Source organism: Phacochoerus africanus, chromosome 8 (genome assembly GCF_016906955.1).
Source record: "Phacochoerus africanus isolate WHEZ1 chromosome 8, ROS_Pafr_v1, whole genome shotgun sequence".
NCBI classification, from domain to species: Eukaryota; Metazoa; Chordata; class Mammalia; order Artiodactyla; family Suidae; genus Phacochoerus; species Phacochoerus africanus.
The window spans coordinates 19,590,388-19,608,606 of record NC_062551.1 but is presented as its reverse complement, the minus strand read 5'-3'; the positions used below and the strand labels follow the sequence as shown (position 1 = coordinate 19,608,606).

Genomic DNA, 18,219 nt, shown 5'->3' with positions numbered 1-18,219 from the left:
GGGGGCGGGGCCCGGATTAGCACCGCCTCGGGGCGGGGTTTGGGGCGGGGCCCGGCAGCACGGTAGCAAAAGACTACCTATCCTGACCACGCTGCTTGCCGGCTCGCCGCGCTCTGACAGCTACCTGGAGCGTCCCGGAACCCCCATCCTCCGTGTGCCCATTTCACAGATCGCTCTGGGCCCTGACCTCTCTGCCCGTTGCTCTGTCTGCAGCAGCTCTGGACCTCCCAGCAACGGATAGTCTCTGGGTCAGCGGTCAGCGCACTAGACCCAGTGGAGATCCTTGCCCTTCGCGGTCTGGACGAGTCAGAGTCCCCGGGGCCCCTTCCCAAGTCGGCCCAAAATTAAGCTCCGGGGTACACCTCTTCAAAGAGCGAGCTGAGCAGTCAGAGGCCGGTCAGTTCCAGCAAATCAGAGGGTCTAGGAGGCCCCTCCTCTCAGGTTCAGGGGTCGGGCCAGGGGCTGGGCTCTGGGAGCCCCCTCCCCTAACGCCGAGTAGGGTGGTAGGAAGCAGAGCGCCCTCCCTGGGTCAGCTGAGGCGTGCTGGCCGGACGGCAGGAGAGCGGCCCCGCGCGTCTGGCGCTCCGACCCGGCCCGGCCGCGGGGTCCCCGGCAGGGGGCGGTCTCGCTCCGCGCCGCCCGCTCCTCCCGCAGCCGCCACCGCCCCAGCTGCCGCTCCTCCCCCGGCCCCGCCTCCCTGGCCCCCGCGCCGCCCGCCTGTCCGCCGGTCTCTGCAAGGCCATCGGTCCGTCTGCCCGCCTGCCCTCCCAGCGCTCCTCCGCCCCAGCCCCGCTATCCCAGCTGCGCACGTCGCTTCCTCGGTTCCGGCCGCCGCTAGCCCGTTCCCCGCCCCCAGGCCGGCCGCCGCCGCTACGCGAGCCCGGGGATTGGCAGCGCGCGTAGGCCGCGCTACAGCGGATGGAGTCGGAATAAAGGGGCGGCCGAAAGAGCAGCCAGTCGCCACTCGCCCCGCGCCTGACTCCGCGGGCGGCCTGGAGCAGGTGAGCGGCGGGGCGCCCGGGACCGCGTCTGGGGGCCACTCCCGCGCCCGCCGCACCCCTTCCCCAGCTGGCCCGGCCGCCCCCCCACTCCCTCCGGCTCGACCCGGCGGCCTCCTGAGCTCCTGGGCGGCCCAGGCCGGCCTTGACGCGCAGCTGCCTCCCGGGCCCGGCCTGTTGCCCTGGGGCCTTCCTCGGGCCCAATCGCCCGCGGGGCGGGCGCTCGGCAGCAGCGGCCTGGCCATTCCTCACGAGGGGTGACAGGAGGCAGCCCAGCTGGGCTGGCGGGCAAGTGCCGGTGGGGAGGTGATCGGCTTTCATTCGGTTTCCCGGGGAAGAGGAAGGGCCGGGGTGCGGCGCAGGTGGGGACCGCCTCTTGCCTCCTTACCCCAGTCTCTCATCCTCTTTGCTGAGTGATCAGAGGGGGCCTCCTGGCTGCACCTTCCTGGAGGGAGGCAGGGGTGGGCGGCAGAGCTGGAGGCTCAGGGCTAGGGACCCTCGATCTGGCAGCCATTCACGTCAGGAAATAAAAAAAAGAACAGTTGGGCTGCCGCAGCCTGACCTAGACCTTGCTCACAGTAGCTCCACTTCCCTCTTTCCTGGGGAGGCTTCAGTACCTGCTCTCTCATGCAACCTGCTGCCTCCACCCAGAGCAGCGGCTCCTTCCTCCCCTCCGGAAAAGATGCTGAGGATGACAGCTTTTAGTCTGACGCTTATGTTTCTTTGGCAGAACAGTTAGAGGCCAGGCTGGCCTGTGAAGGCATCCCCTTCATTCTCTTTTCCTTGGGAGAAAACTTAGAAAGTTTTCAGTGTTAGAAGCAGAGGAGCTGGGAACCTGAAAGTGGGTTGCATTTGATTCTGAAAGTTCCTCTCTCTCACTGTCATTACCTTATGCTGCCACAAAGTGGTGAGTTAGAGATTTGCCTGGACTGGTGGTCTTTACCTTCCATGGATTACCCAGGATGTAGAGAAGCATTCAGACCTGGAGCAAGGGGACAGGGTTGTTTCTGGAAAGGTGAGAGGGAGGAATGCTCCATTGTTAGCATTCTTGTTCCCACATTGCAGAGGCAAATGCCAAATTGCTTGCATTTTCCTGCAGGCCTTGACACCATCAGCGGCAGAGGATATAGGACTTTTTCTGGTGCTCTGGGAGAAGACTAGACCGGGGAACTTCAGCTATGTAGACATCGAGGCTGCGTGGGTCTGTGGATCTAACCCCCACCCTGCATTGGCTCAGGTCCCCGCAAAGCCGCCCCACCTGTTGTGTGAACAGAGAACAGGCACATGGTCAGTGGAGGCCTGAGGGATAGTTGAGAGGGGTGTGGGCCAGCCCCTCACAGGAGGAAGTTTCTGATGATCCTCAATTCCATGTAGTTGCTTTAAATATTGACTGACTGAAATCTGTTGCTGTAGGGCCCTCAGATCTGGGAGGACCTGTCTCCTAGACCCAGAGTCTATTCTTATGAGCTGTTGTGTCCTGGGCTGAGATTCAGAGCAGCAACAGGAAAGGACCTGGCAGGCCTTGGGGAGGCCTCAGCCAGAGCCTCGCTGCTTTGATCCATCTTAGGTATTGGGCTTCCAAGTTAGAAGGTTTTTTTTTGTTTGTTTGTGTGTTTTTGTTTTTGTTTTTTTTTTCCAGAAAAAGTTAGGTTACTGAAATTCTTGTTTTAGACACCAGGGCCTTAACCGGTCAGTTTCCCCCTCCTTTCCTTGGAGCATGAGCAGAACTTGTGACATCTTTGTATCATAGGCAGATCACCCAGACTCTCACCTGTGAGACAGCTAATTGAAGAGGCTTGGCAGTAAGCGGGGAGGCTGGGATGCCTGGGCCGGGGATGGGAGCTGAGGTGGGTGGGCGTGGAGACAGCCACCACCTCCTTTGTTGGAGTGGCTGAGCCGCCCTCAGGCTTCTTTGGCAGTGTGTAAAAGGGAGCAGATCTCCCAGCCCCGAGCCTCTCTTACTTCCTTGCTATGGTTTATGTCAGTGTGGTGAGGGTAGGCAGATCAGGGACAGAGCCCGGGAACAGCTGCGTGTCCCTGCCTCAAGCTCATGATTTCTTTCTTCTCTACAGAACCAGTCATCGGGGAAGGCAGAGCCTCCCTGCTATTGCTGGCACCCTGCCTCGAAGACAACCCCCTCCCCCCCCAGGCAGAGCCCTGTAGTCTGTCTTGGTTAATGACTTGGGCCGCCTGACCAGTCCCTCTCTGTGCCTTGTCTGAGGTCCGCGTCCATACCTGATCCTGGGCAGCTTCTCTCTCTGGTGTGGGTCACCTTAAGCGGGGAAACTGAAGCCATTACTCTCCAAACCCTGTTTCATCTTCCCAAGCATGTCGGAAAGCTGGCAGCAGCCACCGCAGACACAGCCGCAGCAGCCGCAGCCGCCCCAGCCTCAGCACCACGCAGAACCACCACCAGCCCTGGCTGAACACACATTGCCTCCAGGCACAGCTGAGAACCCCTTGGGCTGTGCGGTCTATGGCATCCTCCTGCAGCCAGACCCGGGCCTGCAGCCCCCGCAACACGCACCCCTGCAGGCAGCCGGCGAGCCGGGCCCCAAGTGCGGCGTGTGTGGTCATGACCTGGCGCACCTTTCCAGCCCGCATGAGCACCAGTGCCTGGCCGGCCACGACCGCTCCTTCCAGTGCACGCAGTGTCTCAAGATCTTCCACCAGGCTACCGACCTGCTGGAGCACCAGTGTGTGCAGGCGGAACAGAAGCCTTTTGTCTGTGGCGTCTGCAAGATGGGCTTCTCACTGCTCACATCCCTGGCGCAGCACCACAGTGCGCACAGCGGCACAGGGGGACTCGTGAAATGTTCCATCTGCGAGAAGACCTATAAGCCCGCCGAGGCGGCCGAGCCCGCAGCCGCTGCTGCCCCCTCGCTGCCCCCTGCGGCCCCTCCGCCTGCCGTCGTCGCCCCTGCGGAACAGACCGACAAGCCCTACAGCTGCCCCATCTGCCAGAAGCCCTTCAAGCACCTGTCGGAGCTCTCGCGGCACGAGCGCATCCACACTGGCGAGAAGCCCTACAAGTGCACGCTGTGCGACAAGAGCTTCAGCCAGTCATCGCACCTGGTGCATCACAAGCGCACGCACAGCTCGGAGCGGCCGTACAAGTGCGCCGTCTGCGAGAAGACCTTCAAGCACCGCTCGCACCTGGTGCGCCACATGTACGCGCACTCGGGCGAGCACCACTTGTTCCGCTGCAACGTGTGCGAGCTGCACTTCAAGGAGTCATCCGAGCTGCTGCAGCACCCGTGCACGCCGAGCGGGGAGCGGCCGTTCCGCTGCGGCGAGTGCCAGAAGGCCTTCAAGCGGCCGTCGGACCTGCGGCAGCACGAGCGCACGCACAGCGCTGAGCGGCCCTTCAAGTGCGACTTGTGCCCCATGGGCTTCAAGCAGCAGTACGCGCTGATGCGGCACCGGCGCACGCACAAGACCGAGGAGCCTTTCAAGTGCGGCCTGTGCGAGAAGGGCTTCGGGCAGCCCAGCCACCTGCTCTACCACCAGCACGTGCACACCCTCGAGACCCTCTTCAAGTGCCCCGTGTGCCAGAAGGGCTTTGACCAGTCGGCCGAGCTGCTGCGGCACAAGTGCCTGCCGGGCGCAGCCGAGCGGCCCTTCAAGTGCCCGGTGTGCAACAAGGCCTACAAGCGGGCGTCAGCCCTGCAGAAGCACCAGCTGGCCCACTGCTCGGCCGCCGAGAAGCCCCTGCGCTGCACCCTGTGTGAACGCCGCTTCTTCTCGTCCTCCGAGTTCGTGCAGCACCGCTGCGACCCGGCAAGGGAGAAGCCGCTCAAGTGCCCGGACTGCGAGAAGCGCTTCAAGTACGCCTCTGACCTGCAGAGGCACCGGCGGGTGCACACGGGCGAGAAGCCCTACAAGTGCCCCAACTGCGACAAGGCCTTCAAGCAGCGCGAGCACCTCAACAAGCACCAGGGCGTGCACGCCCGCGAGCAGCAGTTCAAGTGCGTGTGGTGCGGTGAGCGCTTCCTGGACGTGGCCCTGCTGCAGGAGCACAGCGCGCAACACAGCGCCGCCGCCGCGGCGGCCGAGGGCGCCTACCAGGTAGCCGCCTGCCTGCCCTGAGTCCTCCTGGCAGCCTCCACCAGGCTCGGGCGGCCTCCTGGCACCATCCCTGCACCTGGCTCTGTGTTCCGAGGCTCTGGGCGAGGGGGGACAAAACGGCACTGGGCAGGTGGTGGGTGTGCGTCCCTGGCACTCCTGCACCGGCGTGGAGGTGGGGGGCAGAGGGCTGTGGCTGATCCTGATTCCACGAACCTCTTTCCTACTACAGGATTCACTTTCTTGAGAGCTGTCAGCCTCCCTTGTCTTGGGGGCGGGGGCTGGAGTCAGGCAGGAAGTCAAGTGGTCTCTCTCCACCCCAAGGAGAGGGTGGTTCTCATCCCACCTTCCCAAAGCTCTCGGCTTAATTAGGAACCACATAGGTTAGGGAAGAGGAAGTTCAGGGCAGGGCCTGTTAGGGCTGGACTCCAGCCGTGAGCTGGGTCTAGGGGATCCTCCTTCAAGTTGCTGTTTGATGTGGTCCTGGGACCAGGAGGGCCGACTGTGAGCCACAGGGCTCTCAGGCAGCTTCAGCCCGCAGGGCTGCATCCTCCAGGTTTCTGACAGGCCAGATGTTGAGGAGGGCTGCACGTCTGTGGGCTGGGGCTGCTTGGAGAGCAGTTGGCCCGGCCAGGGGCGGTGCTGTCCATGGGGAAGGGAGGAAAGGCCGCGTTTGTACCGAGGGCTAGTCCTGCTGTTGTGGATGTGCCTCTCCCACCTTCAAAGCCTGGTTCCAGGCTCCGGTAGGGAGTGTGTTCTCAGCCAGATGAAACTGCTGATGGGAAAGAAGGGGATTGGTAGACCACCTGGTGCCCGGGAGGAAGCAGGGCCCAGCCCAGGATCTTCCCAGTGGATGGGAATAAGTGTCATCCCGCTTGAATCGTGTGAACCAAAGCCTCAGGGGCACGGCTGCAGTCAGCTGGCCCCAGCCCTGCTTCAGGGCCAAGACCATGCCTGGGTACCCAGGATGGGGGAGGTAAAAACTCCCTCCCAGCCCATGGGCACCCGCCCCCATTGGTCCGGCTGCTGGCCTGGACTCCAGGGGTCTTGCACTGCTGAGATGCTCTGGACAACATCCAATTCCTTCCAAGGCCAGAGTGTTCTCCCTTGGATCCTCCTAGGGTCCCCCTATGTCTCTGGCGGCCAAGGGCTGATGTAGCCGAGAGTGTCCAGGACAGAGGGGTGGGCAGGGGAAGAGAATGCTTAAGGAAACCAGTAAGTCAATGGAGTTGACTGGTATCGCTTGACAGCCAGGGCTCTCCTCAGGAAAGCTGGAAGACCTTGACTGTCAAAACCATCCTTCTGAACCTCTGCCCAACCCCCTTTTCTGGTCATGGGCCTTAAAAGGAGACTTTGATCAGTGCGCACCCCAAGGGCCCAGGGGAGCAGAGGGACCCACCTCGTCCCACTGTCACCTTCAGAAGTCTGTGAAGCCCACATCCACCTCCTCTGTCTGACTGGGGTTTCTTTCTGGGCCCGCAGAGAGGGGCTCTTCCTTGCCCTCGGTGCTGGCTTTAGTCACAACGCCTCCAAAGACATGGAACCCAGGCTGACACTGGTCCCAACTGCGAATTTTCTCCTCTCATGTTGCTTTCTAAAAGCAGTTGTTATACTGTTCATAACATTGTATAGTTTAATTTCATGTCATTTTGGATCTTATATAAAAACGTGAGAATCTGGATTTTTAAAAAGAATGACTCCATTTTAGATAGCCCCTTTTGATGTTAATTTATAGTGAGTCCAATGTATGCTTTAGAAGTAAAGACATTGACCTTCACAGACCAAAGCACAGCTTGTTCTGGTCCTTTTTCCGCAGGGGGAGTGTCGGGATGCAGAGTGGGAGAGGGCTGGGCCGGCCAGGGGGCCAGGGTGGCAGGCTTGGGCTTGAGACACAGGGCTGCGTTCACATCCTGAATTTTGAACATTCTGACGGTGTGACTTTGAGCCAGTTTTACTTAACCTCTTTGGGACTCAGTTGCTTCATCTGTAAAATGGGGAGGTTAACTTTTGCCTTATTTGGTTCTTGTGGGAACTGAACGGAGCTGCATGTGGAGGCCCAGGGTGGGAAGCTGTGACGATGCTGACAGTACCAACCTTGGGCTGCAGCCTCCTGATCTCCTTAGGATTTAATCGCAGCCTCTGTAAAGAGAGCCGGGCCGTGAGAGCAGCAGCTAGTGGGTGGTCAGAAGCCGGGGACTAGGCCTGGCAAGCATGCCCTCTGAGGGTCCTTAGACACCTGTTTTGCTCTGATTCTGGGAAGGCGACAGGATCATCCCCTGGCTCCTTTCCCCTCCCCACCTCCCCCGGCCTCCAGTCTGCTCCCCATCTTCCCAGTGTGGTCTCTCTTGATTGCAAGGGACAGAAACTGCATAAAGTGGCTGACGCAGCTGCCCACTGTACTCGGTCACACCTCTCCCCTGCCTGCCCAGGAACCCCACAGCCTCCTGGGTCTCATCACTGATGCAAGTGTCCATCTCTCAGAGCCTGGACTTTTCTGGGGGAGCTTCAGACGTTATGACTAGAGCTATAGACAGCACTATCTTCTTAGTCTCTGGGTTATCATTCCCTTTGCTCCAAACAGCGACAGGACGGGAAGAAAGTGGTACCTGAGGGTGAGAGGCTGCATCTGGATGAGAGCAGAGCGGGTGGGGATGGGAGGCTGACCTAAGCCTCTCACGCTAGAGTTAGTAATTCTGCCCCCCCCCCTCACCCCAAAGAGGCTCTGCCCTGGGGGGAAGGGCATTCGCCTGGGTCCTAGAAGTCATTGCCAGGGCCGGCTGGGCCACCAAAGACAACTTTCCCAGGGAGCCCATAATCCTGACGGCTTTGTCAAACTCCCACTGTGTGGTTGGCTCTACTCGGACCCACAGCCCTCCGGGACCCTGCCCTCCAGGAGCAGAGCCTGTGCTCATTCAGTGTGGTGGCAGGGCCGTGCTGTCATGGCTAAGGGCACCATGGTCAGGCCTGGCTGGAGCCATGCCCCTGCCCCATGTCAGCACCGGAGCTTTGGGGAGCTTGTTGGACCTCTCCGGGCCTTATTTTCCTCATCTGTGAAATGGAGCCAGTCATTCTCTCTTCTTTGCGGAATCTATGTAATGACCCGTGTCGGGTGTTTGGCACGAAGTGGCCACTCAGGAAAGCAGAGCACTGGGAGGTCAGAGGCAGATAGGAGCCAGCCTAGGGCTCCCCTCTGAATGTCGCCAGGCCCTGCGCCTGCTACCCAGGCCTTTCCCATCCACAGGCTGGGATCATCCTGTCTCCCAGGGCAGATGGCAGGGCAGACCCGAGCATCTGCTTTGTGCTGACCCTTGAGAAGTCCAGGGGCTTCCCGAAGCCATACAGTTAGTGAGGAGAGAGGCCTGGAATTGCGGGGGCTGGCCCGGTGGGCCAGGTGGGGGCTAGGAGATGGGGTGGCACTGCTCTGGGCCTTGTACCTCCAGCTCCAGTCACTGAAGCCTGGGGCTCTGGCCCTCACCCACTCTTTGCTGGCCAGGAAGCCGGGAACAATGGCTGGGACGGGTGCTGGCACTGGGGCTGACAAGGGGAGCAGGAAAGCCCTTCGCCAGCAGGCAGAGGGGGTGGCCAGCCCTCTGGCCTGCTCTCAACTCCTTGAGGGATTGGAGCCGCCGTTCTCCGTCTTCCCATCTGTGCAGAGGCAGCTCTGTGCGAGCCTCGGCCTCCCAGGTGCCGCCGTGGAGAGGCTCCCCTCTGATCCAGCCCTCCACCCAGCCTCCCAGCCCCCCACCCCATCCCTGCTCCAGAGCAGGCCCCAGACTGGACAGCAGGATGCTCAGGCCTTGGAAATTTGCCTGGGGCCTCCTCTCCTGGGCCAGGCTCGCCTGTGATAAGCTCCCATCCTCAAGCGGGTGCTTTCTTTGTTCCTTGAAGGTCATGCCTCCAGGGAAAGCCTTGGCTGCTATTGATTTTCACAGATCTACCAAGATTCTGGCAGGCATGCCCGGTCCTCCTCAGGGCCCTGAAAAGGAGGTCAGGGGGAGGGGTGGGGGTGGGCCAGGGCCTGCGGGCGCGCTCCCTTTTCACTGCGCCCATGTGTCCATCCCCACCCTGGGTCTGCGTTCCTGCCTTTGTCCATCCGTAAGCATTACTGAGCACCTGCTGTTTGCCAGATGCTGAGCTGGTGTGGCATGAAGGTGGAACTTCTGATGAGAGTATTTTGAGGTTTTCATGGATCAAAAGGTAGGGTCAAAAAATGTCAAAGCTGCTGATACTTAGTACAAAATATTACCCGCAGGAGTCCTCCCTGACTCTCACCCCGCCCTCCCCGGGCAGGACCTGTCCTCCGTCCCTGTGCCTGGTTCACCCCATTGCCAACTCCAGGCGCAGGGTGAGGGTATGTGTTTTGTGTGTTACTTTGTAATAAACACAACTATTACTTTGTGGTAGTTGTTTCATTTAGTCCAGGTCTGTGTGTTGGTTCTAGGAGGCCCTAGGCTCCATTCCTGAGTCCCAGATCCTATTAGAAGATAAGAGGGGCCAGCAAGGGCGCTATTTCCCAAGAGCCTCCTGTGGGCCAGAGGCCATGAGTTAGTCCCCCCGAAACAGCTAGGGTGCCTGTTCTCACAGTCTTGGGGAAGAACTGGAGAGAAGGGAGGACTTGAGAGGGGCCTGCCTGGAAGGAGGGGCGAGATTTGGGTAGGAAGGGATGGGAGGCATTGTAGGTGGAAGGAAAGCTTTGACCAAAGGTTAGGAGGCAGACAAGAGCCTGGGGTGTTTGGAACAGCAAGGAGCCTGGCAGTGGGGTCTGGGTTGGGGTGGTGCTTCCAGGCCCAGGGCCAGGGTAGTGGATGTGGGGTCAGGCCAAGAAGGCCTGGAGGTGAGATCCTGGAGGCTGGGCTGTCCCCCAGGCAAAGGCTGCAGGGAGGATTTCTCACAGGCCCCCTAAGAGGAGCCAAGAACCCCTTGAGCTGAGGGGACTTGGAGAACAGGAGACAGTGGCCCAGGCTCGGTGGCTTCTCTGCATCATGTGGGATTTCCAACTCTGCCACTGTCACCTGCAGAGAACTTGCTGGTGGAACTTCTCCTCTCTCTAAGCCCTGGTGGAATGTCCCCACTGTTCCCTGCCCCCGCCACTCCTAGCTTGCATCTCTCTCTGAGCAGGAAGGCAGTAGAGTGTGGTGGCCCCAGGCTCAGGGGTCAGACAGGCTGGCTTCAATTCCTAGCTCAGCCAGTCACCATCTCTGTGACTATGGGCTAGCTTATTTTATCATCTGTAAAATGGTCTAAAATTGCCCACTTTCTGGAGACCGCAAAGTTGCCTGGCACTTAAAAAGTAGCAAGTACATTCTAAATCAGGCTTGTTCGCGTGTCTCCTTTGTTCTCAGGCACACATTTTAATATCTACAAAATCAGGATTCAATGTAAACTGGTGGGTAAGGACCGAATCAAATTCCTGGGCTCGAGGAACATGGGGTAGGGGCAGCCACACTCTCACGTTCTGCTTGCAGGTGTAAATCAGCTGGGCCTGCCTCTGTCCCACTGGAAGAAAAGCACCTCTCAGGCAGGCATGGCTGCTGGTCTGTATCCCAGCACCCAGCACAGGGCTGGAGGCGAGGGGCAGCAAATATCTGCTGGACCACATTCCCAGAGGGATGAGCCCAGCCATTCAGTGTTAGGGAAGCAGGGCCAGGAGAAAACGCACAGACACCTGATTCTCTCTGGTGTCCCAGCAGCTCTCTGGAGCTCTGTCTCATGCAGGCCAGGACTCCAGCATCCCTGCTATGAGCCTTGGGCAGATCAGCTCTCTCTGAGTTGTTCCCGAAGGGGATGCTCAGGGCTGAAAAATGTGGCTCTGACACCTTCTCAAAGTTCAGTCCAGGTGAACTGCCCCGGGGCTGGCAGGAAAGTGCTTCTTCCTACACAAAATGGCAGGAGGCTGGGTACCTCCTTGACAGGCCTCCGAGGAGGAAGGGGCTTTGATCTGCTTATCACTCCCTGTCCACTCCCCCTCCTTTTCCTGTCTCCTGCCCTCACCTTGGGGTAAAGGTAAGATCTTCCACATCCCCCCGCAAAGAAAGGCAAATCAGCCTCGAGTCTGTGAGACAGGCTCTGCCTGCATATCAGACACCACCACAACTCACTTCCTTGTTTATTATCCAAGGTTGAACAAAAGACCCCTATTCTGGGAAATAATCTACAAATATTGAGCACAGACTAGCTGTGGACTTTGTGTCAAGTGCTGGGACTTGCTCTGAGTCCTGGGTCCTGGGTTTGACTGGAGGCTTTCCCTGGTCGGGACCTCAGTTTCCCCATCTAGGCAATAAGGTAGCTTTGGCTCTGCTCCCTCTCCAGGTCCTTATGGGGTATGAAGCCTGGAGGAGCTAATAGGTCACATGACAGTGGGTTCTGAACAGTATAATACGGAGTCCAGAGGTGGTATAATTCTTTACTTTCCTTCCGCTGGAGAGCAGGCTTGGATGCACTAGGGGCTCGGTAAATATTGGTGGAAGGGGATGAGGAGGATGTAAGTCAGGGTTTCCCAATCTTTGTGGGCACTGACTCTCCTGAGGATCAGAGGAAAACAAGGAGACTTTCCACCAAAAATGCACATGTGGGTGGAACAGAGTTTTGCACGATTTCAGAAAGCTCATGGATCCCTGGGCCCTGAGGCCCCAGAGGCCCCAGATCCTAGAACCAGAAATCCTGTTCAAACAATTCTTGAGCTTGGTAGCTCTCCACCCAGATCTGGGTCTGTTCCTGCAGACTGGCCACAGGTGGGGTGGGTGGGGTGGGGTATGTGGAAGGTGCTGATGCTGGCCGATGCTGGCTGTTCTAACCCCCAGCCGTGCCAAGACACACTTCTTTAGTGTGTGTCTAAAAAACCTTGAGCCCGGTTACTGGACCTGGCCCAGGAGTGCCCATGGCTGTCCCCAGGACATGATGCCTCCTTTCTGCAGGTTGGTGGGCAGGCGAAGGCTAGTTCTGAAGCTTTGCGGGCAGAGCTGATAATTTGTGCTTATGTAGTATGTTCACTGGCAGTGCTTTGGGAAGCAGGAATCTTTCTTCTCTGAGTGGCCTCGGGCACCTCATCTTACTTCTACACTCTACTGCTTCACAGAGAACAGAGGCCAGAGACCAGCCCTCCAAGGCCTGATCCCCTTCTTCCAGGGAAGCCCCCCAGCACACACTGGTATGGCGAGTGCTTCTGAGAGAGCTGTCTAAAAATCCCTCTCGAGACCCTCTTTTCTCTTTAGGGCTCAAGGTCAGCGTCTGAGGTGGAAGGAGCTTGGTTGTAGGGCTACATGCAGGGAACAGGGGCACAAAGAAAACCTAATTCCCAGTCCTGCCTCTGCACCTCACCCTTGGCTGGGCGCTGGGGCTTAGACCCTGATTCTCTACGTGGGGCCACGAGACATCTTTCCCAGCACCAGCCCCTCCCTCCAGTCCTCCAGGGGTTGGCAGGAGGCAGCTAAGGGTAAGATATTCTGAGGTCCTGTGACTCCTACAGCCCCAGAAATACACACACACACACACACACACACACACACACACACACACACACACAGGTGTTGGTGCCTCCTTGTGGAGCATAAGGTTTATTTCCAGTCAGGCTGAACTCTTAAGGAGTTGGGTGCTGCCACCATATACTCTCTGTCTTGCTGGGGGCCTTGAGGTGGCACTGTCTGGCAGCCTGGGGGTCAACTCCTTTTCACAGATTAATGCCAGGGGGTCAGGTAGTTGACACGACTGAGGAAAGAAACAAGGTTGAGATGAGGGCGTCCAGGGTGTCCTGGGGAAAAGCCAGGCTGTCCTTCTCTAGGACAAACCCACCTTCCTGCCCTCAAGGCTCTGAAAACACAGCTTCCAGCCTGCCTCTCAATGGCTCAAGAGCTTTTAATGGCTCCTTCTTTCCTTTAATATATTTTTGGCTGGTCTGTTGGACTTTCAAACCCCACTTTCAGTTTGCCTCATCTTTATATCCTGTGAGCTTTACTCAGTTTTCAATCTTTTTTTTCTTTTTTTTTTTTTTTGTCTTTTGTTGTTGTTGTTGTTGTTGCTATTTCTTGGGCCGCTCCTGCGGCATATGGAGGTTCCAAGGCTAGGGGTTGAATCGGAGCTGTAGCCACCGGCCTACGCCAGAGCCACAGCAACGCGGGATCCGAGCCGCGTCTGCAACCTACACCACAGCTCACGGCAACGCCGGATCGTTAACCCACTGAGCAAGGGCAGGGACCAAACCCGAAACCTCATGGTTCCTAGTCGGATTCGTTAACCACTGCGCCACGACGGGAACTCCAGTTTTCAATCTTGTAGTGGACCCACTCTGGCAGACCTGATAGAGCAGCAGGAAACCAGAGAGCAGTTGCCTGAGTGCACAGGGTGGGTGAGAGGAGGCAGCCTTTCCATCAATTATAATGCAATAGTCTGCGGGCTCTAAGAGAGGGATGCTCATGTGGTGACACACAGGAGCGGGGCTCAGCTGGAGGGGAGAGGCAGAGGAAGGCCTCAGGGAAGATGGGACACCTGGGGTGGGCTTTAAAGAGGAAGGAGGAGTTTTTCAGGCAGAGAAGGAAGGATCATCTAGGAGCCAAAGCAGCACAAGCGAAGACGTGGAGGGCTTGGTTTTACTGGTGGTTTGGCTTGCACCCAGGAGTCTGGTACTGAAGTGCCTGAAGTGCAGGCAGTGGGGCTGGAGAGGTGGGAGATGGCCACATTATGATGGTGCTGGAGTAGCTTGCACTCTCCTGCTGGAAACGCTGGCCCCAGCCCTTACCGCCTTACCCACTTCCTGGAAGGCAAATGCTTGGCTCTTTCCATCGTATTTCTTATATGCCTGTTTACTCTTCCAGCCCCTGTTCTTCTCCCAGGTAACAACCCTCCCATTCCCAATCCCCCAGCGCCAGTGGCCAAATCGGGAGGGATGTGCACTCAGCTCCCTCCACCTCCCCGTGGGCTGCGCTTTTGCCTGACACGGATCTCACCAGAGCCAAGCCCTTTATGCCCCACGGACATCACCCAGTTGGGTACCAAACCCCTGGTGCCACCCTCGCGAGGCCCCACGACTGGAGAGGGGTCTGAGAACCGCCTGAGCCCTTGGGCCCTCCCTCGAGGGCGGATGCAGGGCGTGGCCAGATGTGGGGCAGGGGCAGGGTCACTTCCCCCAATCCTTATTTAGAGCCCTACCTGTACTTCGAGGAGAAGCGTCGGAAAGCATTACTGCAAAAGAGAAAGGAGGGTAAGGCCAAATGGACAAGGGTGACCCTCTCTGTGAAGAATCATGTTGCAAGGCACATCCCACTAGGATTATGCTGCACCTTCGCCCAACCTTAACGCTTCTGCTCTGAAAGGGTGGAGTTGCTAGGGGCTGGAGAGCAGGATGCTCCGTTTGGTAAGAATTAAACATTTGTTCATGTTGAAATTGCAATTTTCTTTTGGTGTATTGGAGCCAATCAATTCTTCCTAGGTGGCACATTTTCAAGGGCCACGAGGCATGGTGAAAGCAGGCAAAACGCCACCCTCCTTCCTCCAGGTATGGGGTCCCGGGGCTTGTGGGGTCACTTACAGGGTGTCGAAAGGCAGGGGTTTCTGTCCATAACGGTCCAGGCTGGGATTCTGGTTAAGACAGAACTGGGGGTGGGGGCAGAAGGATGGGAGGGGGATCCTTTGAGCAGGGGGACATGGACTCCACTGCCCAAGCCCAACGGAGCGCTGACTGTCGGGGATCTTGGCCCTGGTCCCTGGGAAACCCCCACTCCCGCGCCCCCAGGAACAGGTCAGCACGCAGCCCTTCCTACCCGCCAGTTCTGGGTCACCTCCGGCTTCAGGTACCGCACCGCGTAACCGCTGAAACTCTCGACTGCGAAGAGAGAGCCCATCTACTGCTCGCCGCGGCCCGGAGCAAGCCCCGCCCCCTATCTTACCTGAGCCCCGCCCCTAGATCAAGCCACGCCCACGCTTGCTCCTAGGACCAGTCCCGCCTCCAGACCAAGCTCGGCTGGTCCCAGAAACAACCCTGCTCTCCGCCTCCGCCACACAGACTCTCCCCCGCTGGGACCTGGCCCCGCCCCCTCCCCGAGACAGGATCCGCTTCTTCGAACCTCAGTCTGTCCGGGTCCAGCGCGCTCTGAGTACCCCAGATGCTCCTAGCTTTCCCGCCCAGTCTTTGTCCGAGCCCACCCCTGACGCTCCCCGCCCGCGGTCAGCACTCGGGGTCCCGGCTCCGGGGACCCAGCAGCTCGGTTAGCTCTCCCGCCCTAGGGCATCGTCCGCGCCGGTAGACTGACCCCTCTTGCCGAGGCAGGGCAGCCTGAACTCGCCAGCAGAGGACACGAAGCGGGACCAGTCTTCGATGGCGCGCGTGAAGCAGGGCCAGCCGACCTGGCTGATGCCTGGCGCGATGGGCGATAGCTTTCCCTCGCGGCACCTGTTTCGGACCCTCCGGCCAGTGGCCGTGATGTCCTGCCAAGACGAAGGCAGTCAGGGACCCGGGGTGGGGGGCAACTGAGACCACCCCTTAGGCGGGAGCTGACACGTGGCTCATTTGGCTCGGGTGGGGTCCACGAAGCCCCTGAAGGAGATCGGAAGGGAGCGGGGTCCCAAGCAGGCAGCTGAGGAAGTGCGCCGAGCGGAGCCCAGGACCCGAGATGCTTGGGCTGGGTGCACAGAGAACCTTCAGGCCCTCTCCCCAGAGCAAACCCAGGCCAGGGGCAACGGATACTCACCAAGCTCTGCAGGGGTTTGTTGGGAACACCGAGCAGCGTGAAGTGGGCGTTGTCAAAGTCATCTGAAGGAGAAAGAGAAAGGGAGAAGAGGGCTCCACCAGAGGTCGCAGGCCCACACAGGAGAGGTTTTGTCCACAGAGCTCTAGAAAGTTTTTGAGGAGTTCTCGTCGTGGCACAGTGGTTAACGAATCCGACTAGGAACCATGAAGTTGCGGGTTCAGTCCCTGCCCTTGCTCAGTGGGTTAACGATCTGGCGTTGCCATGAGCTGTGGTGTAGGTTGCAGAAGAGGCTAGGATCCCCCGTTGCTGTGGCTGTGGTGTAGGACGGCAGCTGTAGCTCCAATTCGACCCCTAGCCTGGGAACCTCCATATGCCGTGGGAGTGGCCCAAAGAAATAGCAAAAAGACCAAAAAAAAAAAGTTTTTGAAATACTAGACAACTATATATATATATATATATGATCAAGTAGATTCCAACAGCACACCCCTTACAACAGAATAAACTCCAAATAGATCAAAGATTTCAATGTAACAAAACAAGACCATAGAAGTACTAGGAGAAAAGATGTAACTTTCTTTATAATCTTGGGGTGGGGGAGTCTTTCATTCAAAATCAGGTAAAGAAAATACTGATAATTTGGACTACGTGGAAATAAACTCTGCATGGCAGCGTAAGCAAACACAAGGGAAGATGAATGGGAAAAAATATTTCCACTTATTTTGCAGATGAGGTGCAATTTCTCTAACGTTAAGAGAGCTCCTGCTGAATTCCCCGGTGGCGCACGAGGTTAAAGATCCAGCATTGTCACTGCAGTGGCTTGGGTTGATGCTGTGGCACAGGTTCAGTTCCTGGCTTGGGAACTTACCCGAACCATGAGTGTCTCCAGAAAGAAAGAAAGAAAGAAAGAAAGAGAGAGTGAGAGAGAGAGAGAGAGAGAGAGAGAGAGAAAGAAAGAAAGAAAGAAAGAAAGAAAGAAAGAAAGAAAGAAAGAAAGAAAAGAGTTCCTAGAAATCAAGTCAAAGTAAAATAAGACAAAATAGGAGAAAAGGAGAGAAAAAAATGGATAAACCATCTGCATAAGTGGTGTCCATAAGCTTCTCAGTCGATGCAGGGTTCTTCCTGGGCCCGAGTGGCCCTTTACCCCAAAGGCTCACATGCCACCTCTCATGACAAGTGTTCTCTTCCTTTTTTCAAAGGGAGAGATGATTGGGCAGAAGTTATTACTGCTCTTCTTCCTACTCTGCCTGCAACTGCTGACCTCTGCACAATTCTCTCTCCATTAACAATAATAATAACAACATTATTGTTGAGCACATATTATGTGCTTTTCATGCCTTAAACTCATTTTAACCTCACAATAGCCCTGAGAGGCAGTCCCTCTTAGCATCACCATTTTACTGATAAGGAAACAGAGGCTCAGGCATGGAGGTTTCCCAGGCAGGAAGGAGCAGAGCTGGGACTAGTCCCTTTAGCTCTTTCACCTGCCACTCATGGTTCCTCCCTCTGAGATCTCTCTCCAAGCCACCTGTGCCATCCCCTAAGGCCCAGAGGGCCATGCCAGTGGCGGCCGGGTGGCCTGACCTTTGCAGCAGTAGGTGGTGGACTGGCAGTGCTCGTCGGAGAGGCAGGCCCTGACGGAGTCCATGTCCATGCGGCGCAGGCTGGGCAGGTTTGGGTGGTAGAGCTGCTGCTTCACACCGGCCAGCTGGTTGCGCTGCCGCCCCATGGGCAGCAGGATGGCCGGGGACGCGTACACGTGCGTGGAACCATCTTCCCAGGGCACCAGGTCGAGGATGCGGGCCATGGCTGGGGGGCAGAGACAAGCCCAGGCGGGACATCCTTCAGTGTGGGAACACAACCTTGGCCAGTGCTGACTTGTCCATTCATCCAACACTTACTGAGCACCTACTGTGTGCCTGGAGCTGTGATGGAGTCGGGGACACACACACACACACACACACACACACACACGATGTGCTAAGGGCCCTGGCAGAGGTCAGTATGGGGGGGTGTCTGGGGAGGCTGGGGTTGGGGCATTTAGGGAATGTTCTAACAGACACGGCATTTGTGTCTCTTCTTCAGTAATAAGCAGGTGGGTTTAGAATTTAGCTCATTCTGCTTCTGGGTAACTAATTATGGACTTTGGGCCTGAGCTAAGGTATCTGGCATTTACTCAAAACTCTACAGGGAGACATAGAAAGGTTTTAAAGGGAGAGATGTGATAGATATGAATGAGAAATCTATGGCTGGTTCCCCAGCGCTTCCTTGTATTCATTTATCTATTTGGCTGTACTCTGAAGCAGGTGGAAGTTCCCAGCCCAGGGATCAAACCACACCACAGCAATGACAACTGATGGATCCTAAACATAGGCCACCAGAAAAATACCCCCAATGTTTCCTTTTTTTTTTTAAAGGCCACAACTGCAGCATGTGGAAGTTCCCAGGCTAGGGGTCAAATCGGAGCTGCGGCTGCTGGC

General features: G+C 57.5%; 2 protein-coding genes across 5 annotated transcripts; one reads left to right on the top strand and one right to left on the bottom strand.

The window, feature by feature from the left end:
- Positions 1-692: 692 nt before the first annotated feature.
- Positions 693-9,462, top strand: ZNF319 (zinc finger protein 319). Of its 3 annotated transcripts, none has more exons than XM_047791442.1 (2): positions 693-745; positions 3,071-9,462. In XM_047791442.1, the coding sequence occupies exon 2, from the start codon at positions 3,327-3,329 to the stop codon at positions 5,085-5,087; it is 1,761 nt and encodes a 586-aa protein (XP_047647398.1). In that variant the 5' UTR covers positions 693-745; positions 3,071-3,326; the 3' UTR covers positions 5,088-9,462. The 3 variants fall into 3 exon arrangements, with proteins under 3 accessions (XP_047647398.1, XP_047647396.1, XP_047647397.1); XM_047791440.1 differs by lacking the exon at positions 693-745 and adding an exon at positions 842-1,001; XM_047791441.1 differs by lacking the exon at positions 693-745 and adding an exon at positions 1,037-1,360.
- Positions 9,463-12,591: 3,129 nt separating this feature from the next.
- On the bottom strand, positions 12,592-17,546 carry TEPP (testis, prostate and placenta expressed). Of its 2 annotated transcripts, none has more exons than XM_047791327.1 (7): positions 17,324-17,546; positions 15,743-15,804; positions 15,305-15,479; positions 14,816-14,877; positions 14,584-14,648; positions 14,205-14,237; positions 12,592-12,767 (listed from the first exon to the last, which is right to left on the bottom strand). In XM_047791327.1, exons 1-7 carry the CDS (start codon positions 17,544-17,546, stop codon positions 12,737-12,739), a joined length of 651 nt encoding a protein of 216 aa, XP_047647283.1. In that variant the 3' UTR covers positions 12,592-12,736. The 2 variants fall into 2 exon arrangements, with proteins under 2 accessions (XP_047647283.1, XP_047647282.1); XM_047791326.1 differs by having other exon boundaries at positions 12,595-12,767; positions 14,584-14,729.
- Between the last annotated feature and the right edge of the window lie 673 nt (positions 17,547-18,219).

Bases quoted from the DNA above. Each gene is read 5' to 3' on its own strand.
- TEPP (XM_047791326.1), bottom strand. From the start codon at position 17,546: ATGGCCCGCATCCTCGACCTGGTGCCCTGGGAAGATGGTTCCACGCAC. The intron at 15,480-15,742 runs GTGAGTATCCGT...TCGTCTTGGCAG, and splicing joins ACAAACCCCTGCAGAGCTTG to GACATCACGGCCACTGGCCG. The intron at 12,768-14,204 runs GTAGGGCTCTAA...TTCTTTCCTCAG, and splicing joins CGCTTCTCCTCGAAGTACAG to TCGTGTCAACTACCTGACCC.
- ZNF319 (XM_047791442.1), top strand. From the start codon at position 3,327: ATGTCGGAAAGCTGGCAGCAGCCACCGCAGACACAGCCGCAGCAGCCG.